The 16,523-nt window shown below is 46.4% G+C and overlaps 1 protein-coding gene across 1 annotated transcript in view; it reads right to left on the bottom strand.

The window, feature by feature from the left end:
• LOC137532709 (sodium/potassium-transporting ATPase subunit alpha-2) overlaps positions 1-15,801 on the bottom strand; it is a 138,509-nt gene extending 122,708 nt beyond the window's left edge. Inside the window, exon 1 of the mRNA XM_068253540.1 lies at positions 15,473-15,801. Coding sequence (XP_068109641.1) covers positions 15,473-15,484 — 12 coding nt within the window. The 5' untranslated portion in view covers positions 15,485-15,801. The remainder of the gene's footprint in view (positions 1-15,472) is intronic.
• Between the last annotated feature and the right edge of the window lie 722 nt (positions 15,802-16,523).

Below are 16,523 nucleotides of genomic sequence, written 5' to 3'. Positions count from 1 at the left end.
TGCCTTAGCTAAAGCTGAAGGCAAATACTCCATTCTCCTCCTCCTTGACCTTTCAGCAGCTTTTGACACAGTAGATAATCCCCTACTCCTCCAGTCCCTCCAGTCCATGGGCATTCACGATCTCGCCCTTACCTGGCTTTCATCCTACCTCTCCAACCGCTCCTTCACGACCACCTTCAATGAGTCCTCGTCCACCCCCAACCACCTCTTGGTAGGAGTCCCCCAAGGCTCGGTCCTTGGCCCCCTACTGTTCACCCTATACACATCCTCCATTGGCAAGGTTATCTCCTCCATGGGTATTAACTATCATCTGTATGCAGATGACACCCAGATCTACCTCCATACCTCTGACATATCCACCACTACCATGGACAAGGTCTCCTCCTGTCTATCAGCCATCTCCTCCTGGATGTCCGCTAGGTTCCTGAAACTAAATCTAGACAAAACGGAATTTATGATCTTCCCACCACGGCCATCCATGAACCTCCCAGATGTGCATGTCACTGTTAACCACACTACCATTCGCCCTACCTCTCAAGCCCCCTGTCTGGGCGTCACCCTGGACTCCGCACTCTCCTTCACTCCCCACATCCAAAACCTCACAAAGTCCTGCAACGTCCACCTTCCACCTTACAGATGTTAATCTGTAAGATTCTGTAACAGGCGGCGGGGATGCCGCCGCAGCGGAGAGCGGCATGAACACCGTCTGCGCATGTCAGCCGGCGACGGTCCCCGCCTCGCTGTCACACACAGGTCCTTCGGCCGCACACAGGGAACGGGCTACGCGTGCGTGCGCCCGGCGGCAGGACCTTTATGCAGCTAGACGGAGAGTCAGCTGACTCGCAGGTCAGCTGACTCCAGTTAGCTGTCGGTTTGGCTGGGCGGGTACTGTCATATTTCGAGTTAAGGTCTAATTTGTCAGGTTCAGAGCAACAAAGGGTGACTTTTATTAGAACCTTGTTATTAGGAGACTCACAAACCTGGGCATATAATCTTCCTCCTGGAGATGAGGCCCTGTCCTCAGTTGAGAAATTCTTTAAAATTGGCCATCATATAAGACGATCCGGACGTTTCGATCACTGCTGAGAGTAAACTCAGGGCTCTCAAGCAGGGACGAAATTCTGTAGAGTCTTATGCAGCTGAATTTAGAAGGTGGGCTGTGTCGGCTAGGTGGGGGTCTTATGCTTTATTAGATTGCTTTCTTTCTGGCCTGTCAGATGCAGTCTCTGAGCTAATGTTGGGACACCCTGAACCCAAATCTATCAATGATGCTATTTCGCTGGCTGTGCGAGTTGACCGCCGGCTACGCTATCAGCGACAAACTCGTGGGAAGAGTGCAGTAAGATCTGTTTCTTACGCTGCCTCCTCTCCCTCCACATCAACAGATGAACCGATGCACATAGAACATTCCCGCTTGACACAAGCGGAGAAGGATCGCAGAAGGTCTGAGAGGCTTTGTCTGTATTGTGCAGAGGAGGGTCACATTGTACAAAATTGCCCCAAGAAGTCGGGAAACTCTGCCGCCCAGGAGTAGTTGGAGGTAGTACCCTAGGCGAGCAGACGTTACCTCTAAGCAATAATCGTTTGCTCTTACCTTGTTCTATTTCTTGGGAAGACCGGGTCGCCTGCACTGAGGCCTTTGTGGACTCTGGCTCCGCGGCGGCTCGGCGGCCAATTTTATTGACTACGAGTTTGTAAAAAGATTGGGAATTCCATTACATTCGTTAGACCGTCAAGTAGTAGTCACTGCAGTGGATGACTCTCCCTTACAATACAGACAGCCCCTCTCACAGACCCCGGTGTTGTTATGTACTATAGGGGTTTTACATAAGGAAAAGTTACAGTTCCTCGTGCTACGAATGCCAACTTCTACCATCATCCTCAAGATGCCCTGGTTGCAACTCCATTCACCTCAGATAGACTGGGCCTCAGGTCAGCTCCTGAGCTGGTCAACCCACTGCCGTCATCGTGATAAGGGAAAGTTCACCGCTGCACTGTGAGCTGCCAGAGACAGTGCTGGACCCTTAGCTGCTCAATCCAGTCCAAGTGCAAAGTAGTAAGGAAGGTCCGCAACGATGTCTCTTAGCTATGATTAAGGGCATGTCTGGCCCGAAACATGTCAGCTGTGCTTTTTTACTGTCATGAGGATATGTCCTGAATAAAGATTGAGCATTGGAAAGAGACATCGTTGCGGACCTTCCTTACTACTTTCCACTGCCGTCATCATTGTTTAGAGAGGGTTGCTATTCATGCCACCAAGGTAGAGGTTAAAGGAGTGCCTAGGCAATACGCAGAATTCGCTGACGTGTTCTGTCCCAAGTCCGCGGATAAACTCCCACCTCATCGGAGTTTCGATTGCCCCATAGACTTAAGATCTTGTTGTATGCCCCCAAGAGGTCATCTTTATAATTTTCAGGTCCTGAAAAGCTGGCCATGCAGGAGTACATAAAGGAAAACCTGGCCAAAGGTTTCCTCGTCCTTACCGGTCACCGGCCGTGGCCGGGTTCTTTTTTGTGCAAAAGAAGGACGGTGGCCTTAGGCCTTGTATTGATTATCGAGGTCTAAACAAAATCACTATAAAGAATCGCTATCCTTTGCCTTTGATAGACGATCTGTTCTCTCAAATAACCAACACCAGTATTTTTTCCAAGTTAGACTTACGTGGGGCATACAACCTGGTACGCATCAGGGACGGTGATGAAAGGAAGACGGCCTTCAACACGCCCGTCGGGCATTACGAATATTTGGTTATGCCCTTCGGGCTGTGTAACGCCCCTGCTGTCTTCCAAGAATTGATTAACGAGGCTTTTAGGGAGGTATTGGTAAAATTCGTCTTGGTTTATCTTGACGACATACTGATCTATTCCCCAAACCTTTCCGAGCATCGTAAACATGTCAAGTTCGTATTAAGGAAACTGAGACAGAATTTGCTATATGCGAAACTGGAGAAGTGTCTCTTTGAGGTCACTAAGGTTCCTTTTCTGGGTTACATCATTTCCACTGCGGGTTTCTCGATGGATCCAGAAAAGGTTTCAGCCATCTTGGAGTGGCCTCAACCTGTAGGATTGAAGGCACTCCAAAGATTTCTTGGTATTGCCAACTATTATAGGAAATTTATCAAAGGATTTTCCTCAATAGTAGCTCCCCTTACCAACCTTACCAAAAAAGGGGCTGATCCACATCGTTGGACGTCAGAGGCGCAGGTAGCCTTTGCCACTCTGAAAAAGTTATTTTGTTCTGCACCAATCCTGAGACATGTAGATGTCACCCTTCCTTTCATTTTGGAGGTGGATGCATCAGAGGTTGGGGTTGGAGCTGTATTGTCTCAGCGTTCAGGTTCACAGGGTAAACTGCACCCCTGCGCTTTTTTCTCCCTTAGATTTTCTCCGGCGGAGAGAAACTATGATATTGGCAATCGGGAACTGCTGGCTATTAAGTTGGCCTTCGAAGAGTGGCGTCACTGGCTGGAAGGGGCAGAGCATACTATTATGGTTTATACAGACCACAAGAACCTTGGAGTACATTGAAGGGGCCAAGAGGCTCAGTCCCCGTCAGGCCCGCTGGTCTTTATTTTTCTGTAGGTTTAAATTTATTATTACATATACCACAGGCAATAAGAACGTCAAGGCTGATGCCTTATCTCGATGCTTTGAACCTGAGACAGTGCAACATTCAACCCCAGAGACCATATTACCTCAAAAGGTGGTTTTAGCAGTTACTGATACCTGGGAAGACTGGGTCACTATTCTGGGTGATTATCAACAAGATATCCCTGAAGGGAAACCTGCAGGGGTTATGTTTGTACCTCTTCCTTTTCGCCTACAAATCCTTCAGCTCTTTCACTCCCATAAGAATGCTGGGCATCCTGGGGCTGCCCGAACCCAGGATTTGCTAACCAGATGTGTGTGGTGGCCTTCCCTGACACTGGATTGTAAGGAGTTTGTGAGGGAGTGTGCTGTATGTGCTAAAAGTAAGCCCTCTCGTCAGGCATCAGTAGGTACATTACAACCCCTGCCAGTTCCAGACGAACCTTGGACCCACCTGTCCATGGATTTTATGGGGGAACTTCCCAGTTCTGAGGGGAAAACGGTAATTTGGGTGGTAGTCAATAGGTTCAGTAAAATGGCTCATTTTATTCCGTTAAAAGGACTCCCCTTAGCTCAAGAGTTGGCCGATCTTTTTGTTTGGCACATATTCCGGCTGCATGGTATTCCAGAGAATGTGGTGTCAGATAGGGGAGTCCAGTTTGTCTCAAAGTTTTGGAGGGCTTTTTGTCACCAGTTGGGCATGAACCTTTCGTTCTCATCGGGCTACCACCTACAGACCAATGGGCAGACAGAGAGAGTCAACCAGTCTTTGGAGCAATTCCTCTGGTGTTATGTGGCCGACGCTCAGTCAGATTGGGTCAAATTCTTGCCGTTTGCAGAATTTGCACACAATAACCTGAGAAGCTCTTCCACTGGGTTTTCTCCGTTCCAGGTAGTGTCAGGAAAATCTCCTAAGTTTGCGCCACTACCCGTGGTTTCAACTCCTTTCCCGGCCTTGGAAGATTGGCAAAAGGCCTTAAAGGAGATTTGGAGGTTGGTTAAAGACAACCTGGGTAGGGCATTTCAGACACAAAAGAAACAGGCAGACAAGAGGCGATCTATAGAGTGGAACTTTTCACCAGGGGACATGGTTTTGGTTTTGGTGTCCACTCGGTATTTGGCCTTGAAGCAACCGTCACCGAAGTTGGGTCCTCGATTTATTGGCCCGTACCCAGTGTCCAGAAAGATCAATGCAGTCACATATGTAATTGATCTCCCTGCTAGTATGAGAGGGGTAAGGTCGTTTCATGTTTCTTTACTGAAACCTGCGGTGCATGTGAGTTCCTCCCCCCCCCCCCCTGGTGATGGTCGATGACCAACCAGAATATGAGATCGAAAGGATTTTGGATTCTCGTTTTGTACAGAATTCTGTGCAATACCTGGTTCATTGGAAGGGTTATGGGCCAGAGGAAAGATCTTGGGTGCCGAGTCATCGTCTCCATGCTGAGGAGTTAAGACAAGACTTTCATAAGGCACATCCCGAGAAGCCTTGTAGGAAGTGTCCGGAGTCCACTCCTCAAGGGGGGGGGGGTACTGTAACAGGCGGCGGGGATGCCGCCGCAGCGGAGAGCGGCATGAACGCCGTCTCCGCATGTCAGCCAGCGATGGTCCCTGCCTCGTTGTCACACACAGGTCCTTCGGCGCATACAGAGCACGGGCTACGCGTGCGCACACCCGGCGGCAGGACTTGCCGGTCAGCTGACTCCAGCTAGCTGTCGGATTGGCTGGGTGGCTGGGTGGCACTGCAGAAGCGCTCCCAGCATATAAGGAGCTGTGTGTCAGTTGCTCCTCGTCTGCTGTCGTGAATACCTCGTGTGCTAGTGCTCAGACCTTAGACTAGATCCCTGGTGTTGATGCTACGGATTTCACCCGAAGACTAGGATATTGCTCATATTGTATTTGATTTCTTGTGTATGACTTTTGGCTAAACTCTGATTCTGATCCTGCCTCCCGACTCTGTACTTCTGCTTTTCTGCCTTACCTGTTGCTGAACCTTTTGCCTGATTACCGATTACTCCTTGCCTTACGATTTTGTACCTTTACTTACCTCTCTGTTGCTGAACCTTTTGCCTGATTACCGATTACTCCTTGCCTTACGATTTTGTACCTTCACTTACCTCTCTGTTGCCGAACCTTTGCCTGATTACCGACCACTCTCTCGTCTCTCGTTTCTGTACTGTCGCTGTCTGTACTGTTGCCGAACCTCTATTTGCCTGACCTTTCTCCCTTCAGTGGAACGTCTCCCACTGTAGGGTTATCTCTGAGGCTTGCCTCTCAGAGACGACTGCCCTAGCAGACCGTTACTGCTAGAGGCCAAGACTCCTCCTTTGCCCTGTTGGAGGATCTCACACACAGGGTTCCCATTCAGAGGTAACCACACCTCTGAGGAATTGCCGTGTGGTGGACATTTCCACTACGTTGTGAATCTTGATTTCAGTTGTTTTCACACTTATTTTCCAGTGTCCTGTGACTTGCTATACTTGTATTATTGGTGAGTCTGCAGATCACCACATGGTCGGGTATGACATCTGTATTATTGGTGATACTGCAGATCGCCAATAATCAGAACATCTGTTCTAGCTGACACCGATCGTCACAGATTCGCCCTTTCCTGACCTCTGCCACCACCAAACTCCTCATCCATGCCCTCATAATATCCCGCCTTGACTACTGCAATGCCCTTCTGTCTGGTCTCCCTATGACCCGAACAGCCCCACTGCAGTCCATCATGAATGTGGCAGCCAGAGTTATCCACTGCTCCCATTGATCCACCACGGCGGATCCCCTCCTTGAATCCCTCCACTGGCTTCCTATCCAGTCCAGAATCAGATTCAAGATACTGTGTCTGGCCTACAAATCTGTCCACAAAACCTGTCCAACCTACATTTCCGATCCTACTCAGAGGTACACACCTAGCCGCTCACTCCGCTCTTCCAATGAACTTCGCCTAAATGCCCCCCCGCCCGCATCACCCAGTCCCATGCACGCCTCCAGGACTTCTCAAGAGCTGCTCTGACACTATGGAACTCCCTACCTCCACCCATTAGGGCAGCCGCCTCCTTCAACATCTTCAAGAAGGCCCGCAAAACTCACCTTTTCACTCTGGCCTACCACCCCTCACTAGTGCTCTAAACCCACAGCTGAACTCTGGTCCCTACGTTTCATGTCCCTACCTCTCCCTCTAGACTGTAAGCCTTTGGGCAGGGTCCTCCTCCTTTTGTGTCCTACCTGATCATGCACCTCCATTACTGTGAACCCATGCTATGCATCTGAGTGAACCTAACTTGCCTAATCTCCCATCCAGTGACTAACTAAGCATTACCTTGTACTCACACTGTGCTGCACGATCTGGTCTTTCTTGTATTCCTGTATTGTTATATTGCTGTATGTCACCCCTAAATATTGTCTGTAACCTAAACTAATGTCCAGCGCGGCATAATATGTTGGCGCTTTATAAATACAAGAAATAAATAAATATTCCTAACTCCAAAGTACACCACAAATGGATTATTGTTGTTTTATGGTTACCACCTCATGTGGTAACCATTACCATATGGAAATAAAATCAAAGCAGCATTCAACTGCTTTTTTTATTATTTATTTATAAATGTAGACTAGAACATAACTGAGCAAGAGGAGAAGAAAAATATTTGTTAGGCTGTGTTCACAGAACAAAAAATTCAAGTTACCTGTGTGCCCCGTCACACACAGTGAAGTATACAGTCGATAAAAATATGCTTCAGGCCAGTTTCAGTCTGGCAACCGGCGGTATAGGAGCGCTGCGGTGTGATGATTGCACCGCAACACTGAAAATAGCCTTTGGAGATTACTGCCGCAATGCGCGGTAATCTCCCTTCCGGCTGCAAGCCAAGCAGGAAGTGAGGCTCTCTATTGCTCACTTCCTGTGGTCAAAATTAGAATTGCACGGAAGTGTATTGAATAAAATATGCTTCTGCGCTGCAACGTGATCAGCAATAATAAAAAAAAAAAAGCTGCGTCGCCATAGATTTACATGACTTCTAGTTGCCGCATGTCACTGCGCATGGTAACCCCTAAGCACTGTTGCCCGCTTGTCAAATTAGTGACTTCCGGCACATCACACCACACCAGCTATGAAATGCCCCATAGACTCACACTGTCATAGCGTTACCCTGCGGCTAAACAGGGTAACGCACTGTGCCAGTGTGAAAGGGGCATCACTGACATTTTCACATGCAGTGCGTTGGGATGCCGCAAGTGGTTAGCCTGCACCATACCAGCTGCACTGTAAATGTCGCGGTGATGTAGGTGTTGCATTGCAGTGTGACATTCGGCGTTACAATGCAGCAGTTATGTCGCACTGCAATGTGCCTCTGTGAACATAGACTGATAGTTTCAACATTACTCCAGTCTTTGTGAACTTTTCAGAACTTTTACATAATTTCCAGCCTTCCTGCCTATATCAGGAGAGGGAAATGTGAACTGCTACATCTTTGGGATTAAAACAGCTAGGTCAACCTCAGTTATCAAGAGATGATTACTATCTAAGATCAGTACTTACTTTACGTTTTCCGATTGTGTGTCGGACTTTGTCCAACATTGGCATTTTCCAGATCTGCACTAATGTCGGACATAGTCCAACACAGGAAGACAAGGCTGCCGCTAGGGATGCTGTTGTTGGATCTAGTTTGGCAGGACATCGGCCCCTTTTAATCGAAGTTTTGGACTAAGACCAACAGTTGATTACCACCGACCCCATGCTCCACTGCTGTGCCATGTAATATCAATATTACGTTGGGTGAATTTGGACTCGCCGCTAGGGGCGCTAGTCCAACATGGCCTCAGGCTGCTTGAATTAAAGTGTCAGACAAAGTCCGACACTTTGATGCTGCGCCGTGTGATGGTGGAATTACGCTAGTGCAAGTGCAATGGGTGGCAGAGCTACAGCTAGCAAGCTGGCACTGGCCCACTCCCCTTCCCTGATACCAGGTCACCTCCTCAGACTGTGCAAAGAGGTAGATGCCCTACCGAGTCCCCGCCACTCACCACCCAATGATCACCCACGTCCTCACCACACAGCAAAAAAAAAATGTAAGTATTGGGGCGGATGTGGGTGATTGTACAAATGGATTGGAAAGGGCTAATGACCTAGTGGATGGAATACACAGTAATGCAGCCATCTTTGCAGATAGTACGAAAACACTGACAGGATAGTGACATATTAAAACATGATCTTGACAGCATGGATATATGGGCAGACATATGGCAGATTAAATTTAATGTTGATAAATGTAAAGTCATGCACCTTGGACTTGCCAGCAGCAGTGCAACATATTATTATTATTGATTTATAAAGTGTCAACATACCGGTATTCCGTGGCGCTGACCATATAAAATCAATGACATTTGGCTAGGAACAAGAGACTTGGAGAACGTGTTGGGGATACTGGCTGATAACTAGTTAGGCCTCCTTCACACTAGAGTGCAAATGCAGCGCATGCATAAACGTTGTGGTAAGCATATCCGCTCAGGACATGAGCAGATGCGCTTCTGCCGCTTAGATTTTTTTTTTTTTACTTTAAAGCACATTTGCTGCTATGACTGCTAGATGTAGATGATACCTTGATCCAGTCTGGGAGATGATTTGTGAGATTGAACTTGATTGACACGTCTTTTTTCAACCTAGATAACTATGGTACGAGCTGCGCATATTCTGAGCTTGCATTAAAAGAGCTTGCAACTTAAAACTGAGTCAAACACTCTCAGTAGCTCCTGAATTTAAATGGCTCAGTTGTGAGTTGCATGCTCTTTGCATGCAAACCTAGAATAATTGCATCTCCATAACCATCTCTAGTTACCAATCAGAATCTACCATTTGATCCCTAACCCGTATTGGAGTTCTTAGAGAAAGGGGTTAAACATAAATGTACTTTGCAGAACTGACATCCAGGTTGTGTTCACAGTTCACAACCATGGTGGCAGATCTCCATTTGTGTGTGGACATGGGTTGTCAGCTTAGTTAATGCTGTATTGCCTGTGACACTCATCGGGCTAGCTGCTACATAGATTGTGGTCCTGAATGTTGGAACATTTTGTACAGGGTTAGGCTGAGAAGGGCATTCGACACACGAAAACAAAACACGATTTATAAATCTTTGCAAACCAGTCCCTATCCATATTATCTACTTTTTTCAAGTCCATTTTAGGAGCAGTGGTTGGCTACCTGTAGCCCACAGATTTCAGTTGCAGTCATGCATTCTGATCGGCTGCTTTGAAAAAAACATGTTTTTCTGAATTCACTGTGCCTCCTAAGTATGAAAAGTGAGATACAGACTTTTCTCTGCTTGACCGAAGACTTAATAGTACAGAGTGCTCAGTTACGTTGCAGATTCAGCATGTCGCTGCTCATACAATTCTATGGGCCTGTTCACAGTACTGCGTTGTAACTGATCACGGTATTCTAACTCGCTGCATGTAGGCTTTGTATTCATGTTTATGTCCAGTCTCCATTGCAGTTCACACACATTTTAACCATTTTAACGTGTGCGTTATGTAACTGACCACTGTGAACCTAGCATTATACTTACCTGGTGCATTTTCCAGTCCCCTGTAGTCCGTGGGCTTCCTCACTGTCCGTCTAGTCCAGTCCGTTCCTCTGCAGTCAGCTCCAGTAAAGTTCCTGACTGAGCCAATCATGGATTACCGCGCATGTGCTGCCCTGGCCACAAGACTCCTTGGACGCGCTCCTGTGGTCCGGTGTGTTCTGCGCCTGCGCTATTATAAGCCTTAACTAACTGTGCAGGTGCAGAACACTCCTGCTATGGGAGCATGACCAATGAGGGTCATGCATGCACAGTAGTCCCCATCTACCTGGGCTGACAGAGGCAGAACAGAGGGGATAGGACTGACTGAGGAACCCCACGGACTACAAAGGGCTAGAGGAAGCCCGGGGTAAGTATAAATTCTTGTGTTGCATTGGTCTCAGATGTATTTTAAAGACCATTGGCTTCTATAGGCATGTCACCTACTGAAGCACTCATATTACAGAAGACTTGCTGATCAGGAATACAAACTCTGAAAAGTCTAAATTTTACCTTTATTTCTTTGTCCGAAAAGTATGGTGTGTACAGCTACAGCTCCCAGCATGCTCTGACGGAGACTACAGCTCCCAGCATGCTCTGACGGAGACTACAGCTCCCAGCATGCTCTGACGGAGACTACAGCTACCAGCATGCTCTGACGGAGACTACAGCTCCCAGCATGCTCTGACGGAGACTACAGCTCCCAGCATGCTCTGACGGAGACTACAGCTCCCAGCATGCTCTGACGGAGACTACAGCTCCCATCATGCTCTGACGGAGACTACAGCTCCCAGCATGCTCTGACGGAGACTACAGCTCCCAGCATGCTCTGACGGAGACTACAGCTCCCAGCATACATTGTTATTTGATATGTCCTAATAAAGATTTTGACCCTTGGACAAGTGCGGACCTTCTGCTTCTGTATTTCTTTGTCCAGCGCATAACAGGTCAGGGATACATGAAGCCAAATAAAAATATTATGGTGCTAGTTCCAGAAGATGTGGCTCTGGCCCTTAAAGGGAATACGAGGTGAGAAACGTATGGAGGCTGACATATTTATTACCTTTTAAACAATGCACATTGCCTGGCTGTCCTGCTGTTTCACTGGCTAGGTTCACAGTGGTGCATTGCATTACGGCATATCGACGCTTTGTAGCTCAGCTATTCACATTGCAATGCACCACATATGCAAAGTTATGCAGTTCATTACCACTAAACCCTTACATTAACAATGGGGGATACTTTTCATTGACTGTAGGCTTCGCTTTATGTGAGGCAACACAAACACTGTAAACCTAGCCCAATACGTTTAGCCATAGACCCTGAACAAGCATGCAGATTAGCATGTTTCAGGTGTGTGATTCAGACACTACTGATACCAGAATGGTCAGCAAGACTGCCAGGGAACTGGTTATATTTAAAAGGAAATAAATATGGCAGCCTCCATATGTCTCTCACCTAGGGTTCAGTTTAAGGACCAGAGACTTTTTTGTTTATTGTCCGTTGGCCAACGAAATTGTCTCCTGACTGGCGCACGGAGCTCAGCTGTCATTGGACAGCTGGGTGTAGGTGCGGCGGAAGCAGAAATTGGGAGCACACAAAGCCAGGATATAGAACTGGTAATCCGTAAATAACAGCACTGTCTTTGTTGAGTAACCAACAGAGGAAAATCAGCATTTTTGAGACCTTTTATAAATGTGTAACTCTGAACCAGAAAAGCAGTTCTCTGTGTCTGATCACTGCAGTGAATTATTCACATACAAAATAAATCTGGCATTACAATAGCTTGCCTCACAGAGGCATTAAATTGTAATGAGTCATCTGGATATTTTGGCTTATTAAAGAGGAACTGTCACAAAAATCTTAAAATTTTAAACACATACTAATAAGAAGTACATTTCTCCCCGAGTAAAATGAGCCATAAATTAATTTTCTCCTATGTTGCTGTCACTTACAGTAAGTAGTAGAAATCTGACATTACCGACAGGTTTTGGGCTAGTCCATCTCTTCATGGAGGATTCTCAGCATGGCCTTTATTCTTTATAAAGACATTCTCTGAAAATGATAAATACAAAGATGCTGGCTAGCCTCCCTGCTTGCTGCACACTATTTTGGAAGTTGGACAGAGCAACTGCCGTTCAGTAAGTGCTTTTAAAAATTAAAAAAAAGCCCTAAGAACTCCCTATGAGAAAATGGGCTAGTCCAAAATATGTCGGTAATGTCAGATGTCTATTACTTACTGTAAGTGACAGCCACATGGGAGAATTATTTGTATGTATTTTACATTTTAAGATTTTCGCAACAGTTCCTCTTAAATAGGGCGATACTAGGATCAGAAATGACAAGTAGCCCCCCACAGCAGACATTCAGAGCAAGCTTCCTGGAGATCACCAAGCTAGTGAAAAGGGATTACCTATTAAATGTACAACTGAGATTCTGCTGAGATTAAACTAATATTCATATACTGACACGTACAATCTAGGTTAGAACTTTAGGCTACAGAAATAACTCATGTGTCATCGGGAATTTTTAATTCATACTAGCTCATACATGTCAATCTCCGTCCCGCGGGCCAAATCTGGCCCTTGGAGCTATCAGATTTGGCCCTCAGGTGGTTTTCCCACTTTTCATTATGTTTGGCCCACTCTAGACCACCAGAGAAGCTATATTGGATAGTGAGCCCTAGCTCACCAGGGGAGCCAAATGAGGAATGGGACAGCACTAGAGACCAGGGAACTGTATAAGAGAGGGAAGGGGGCCACTACACACCAGGAAACTGTCTAGGGGATGGAGGGGGCCACTAAACATAAGAAAACTGTATAGGGGAGGGAGGACCACTAAACATCAGGGAATTGTATAGCTGAGGGAGGACCAATAAACATCAGGATACCGTATAGGGGATGGAGGGGGGCTATTAGACACCAGGGAACTTTATAAGGGAGGAAGGTAGCCAGTAGACAATGAGGTTGGCCCACAACTTGATCCCAGAGCTCAATTTCGGCCCAGAGTTAGGTATAGATAGATAAATGTGACAAGGGGAAATGGATACAAAGATAGCTAGATAGAAAGAAAGAAAGAAAGAGCTAAGGGCTGGTTCACACAGACATCTGTCGGCTTCCATCGTCCTGTGACAACTCGTTCGGGGGGCGGCAGTACGGCGATCGTTGGCTTCACGTCGCGATCAGTGGTTTTCGTTGGCTTCTAGGGCCAGCTGAAACTACATGGTATATCGGGATAGTAACGCCGCGTTTGCGCAATCGACAGTAACCGAATGTGAGCGTTTAGCCGACGAGTCCCTAACGCTTGGCGGTAAACACCGCCATGCGTCCGTGTGAACCAACCCTAAATGTGAAAATACATTAATAGGTCCTAATGCACTAACGTGAGGAGAAAATTACTGTTACTATTGCCAGCTGTGTACCATGTGTTACATTATTAGCGTGACCCACTTTACTCGAGTTACCCGAGTAGTAATAGTTGCTACGGTAATGGGCACTATGCAAACAGCATAACGGGTGTTACCATAGCTCATGTTATTCGGGTACCGCTGGTTGCGCTAATTGCATAACGCGCCGTACACTGTTGGCAGTAGTACCGGTAATATTGCCAAGCGCTGTCTACGCACAGCAATATTACCACTGTTTAGTGTATCAGGCCAATAAATAGATGTGAGAAATGGGATGGATAGATAGATGTGAGAAGGTGGATGGATACAGAGTGAGAATTAAGGTGCCTATACACTAATTGATTTGCTGGAGATCAGTTCCCCAGCATGACCCTTTCATCGTAAATTTGATCGATTTATGGCCAAAACTGATAAAAATGATCAATCATACCAATTACTCACTGATCAGAATCTGATCGGATTGTGACTGATTCCTTTCACATACTGCACATCTAAAATTAATGCATTGCTGAGGCCCATCAATCAACCACCGCTCCTGCCCTGCCCCCGACTGACCTACATTTTTTCGTCCTGTCTGATTGATACTTTCAACTAATTTAGGTCAGAATCGATTGCAATTCGATTGATTGGACATGTTGCAATAGGCAATAGATTTCTGGCAGATTAGATCAATGATGGAATTTGATGGGAATCACACAGGAAAATCCATGCAAGTATGGCTGCTAGATAGATACAGTGGGTAAATAGACAGGTGAGGTTGGATAGATGCCTAGAAACAGAAAAGGGGGAATCAATAGACAGATGTTGTATAGATAGAAAATAGATAGACTGACTGGGGACTCTGTTTTTATGTACAGATGCATAGAAACAGAAGAGGGAGAGACCGATAGTACTGGACAGATACATTAATAGACAAAGAGATAGATGGATAGATAGATAGATAGATAGATAGATAGATAGATAGATAGATAGATAGATAGATAGATAGATAGATAGATAGATAGATAGTCTTCTAGATGAGACTGGGAGGGAGGGAGGAATGGATGCATAGAGAAAAAGAGAAATAGATAGATGAACAGACATACATACATAAATAATATAGATACACAGAAAGGAAGACTGACAAATAGAGAGAAACAGACAAATACATATCTATAGGCATGATGAGGCTGGATAGATTTATAGAAATAGAGTGTGGGAGAAATAGACAAACAGATAGATAGCGATAGATGTATGTGTATGAGATTTGTGTATGTGGAGGGGGAGGGGAGTGGGTGGAGGATGGCAAGGTGCATAGAAACAGAGAGGGAGCGATGGATGAAAACTAGATAGAGAGATTAGATAGATAGGAGGGCATGGCAATAAGCATAAATTCCAAAGCAGCTGCTAGGGTCCCAGGGTTAAGAGGAATCCATAGTTCTTAAACTGTTAACTGCCCTATTTAATGATACAGTGGTGAGAACCATACATGATTGGGGTGGGATGACTACATGTTTTCATGAAACATCTGCTGTATGTATTATGGGGTGCTGTAGATTACATATCACCATGTCCACTCATCCATGAGGAGGGTGCTTTGGCCCTGGGCTCTATGGAAATGTTATGGGAACCTCATTTGTAGACAGACAGGTTAGAATAGACAGATGAGCACAGATAGGACTTCCCTGACCAGTTACTACCATTTTCCCCAGAGATATGATGACTTCAGATGAAATCTCCTCTCCCCTCTCACTAGGAAAGAACCCGTTTGCCTTGCTCAGCATAGCGTGTATGTTTGCAGTATGACGGTTCAGCAGAGATATCTGTGGTATCCTATTGTGCTTTGCATGCCCAGTGACACTGACCCACCTATAGCTTAGCGCTTACAGCACCTGAGCACATCACAATACAAGTAAAGGAGAAATCATTCCACAACTCACCCCTCTGCCCATCTTTTCTCACGGGGGACCTGCAGCAGGCCTCGGTATAGGGAATAACGGCAGCAAGTTGTGTCAGTGTCAATCGCTGATTCCGCTGTTGGCCAGAGCAGCACTTGTTGAAACAAGAGCTGGAAAAAGGGGTGAGCTCCTCCCTCTGTGGGGGGGATACCGAGCCCTCCTTCTACCCCCCTGGAATTCCTCTGCCAACTGGAAAAGTTTGGCTGGAGCAACAGCTCAGGGGGGCTTTCCAAAACAAGCGCCCCTTCCTGTCCTGTTGTCCCCTTCAGTGTTTATCTTCCCTTCTCTCCTCTGTGAGTCTGTCACTTCCAATTTCTTCTATCCCTCTATTCTGCAATTGTTTCCCTCCTCCTCTTCTCTCTCTCTGCCCTTATTTCTAAATTTATCTCCTTTTTTTTTATATTGCTCAGATGTGTCCCTCTCCCCTCGAATTCTCTCGCTTGACTTCAGTCTCTTGCTGCCCGTCTCGCCGCAGTTTTCATGCCATTAGTTGTGCTGTGCGCTCTATTCTTTAAAATAATGTTTCATATTTTAATTTATAATTTTCCCCCGTTTCGCTGCAAACATTCTCTTAAATTCGTTACAGAGATTAGCTTTATAGAGAAGCAGGAGAAGCAGGGGATTTGCATGCTTTTTATTGGCTTAAACATTGGCAGGCGGTTGTGTCTGATCCTCAGAGAGTTACGCAAATCAGGGTCAGGCAGTTGTGTTGTGTCTCATCATGAGTCGTATGATCCTCAGCTGCAGATTGACTTCCACTTCAGTTTATTTGTTTGTTTGATAAATTATATTTTGACTGCTGTTGCAAAATGAGTACAGCACAGTTAAAGACCAGAAGCGTCTTAGGTGCTATACTTACCTGGGGCTTCCTTCCATCTCCCCGGGTGGCTCCTGTCACCTGCGATAGTGCACAAAAGCCTGTCTGAGTTGCGCTTCATCGCACATGCGTGGCCTGGCAGGAGCTCGCCGGGGAAAATGCCGGAACGCATGTGCAACGAGGCGCGACACAGCCAGGCTTTCGGGCACTATTGTG

The sequence above is a fragment of the Hyperolius riggenbachi genome, chromosome 9, assembly GCF_040937935.1.
Source record: "Hyperolius riggenbachi isolate aHypRig1 chromosome 9, aHypRig1.pri, whole genome shotgun sequence".
Lineage (NCBI taxonomy): Eukaryota > Metazoa > Chordata > Amphibia > Anura > Hyperoliidae > Hyperolius > Hyperolius riggenbachi.
This window is presented reverse-complemented; position numbering and strand designations above follow the sequence as displayed.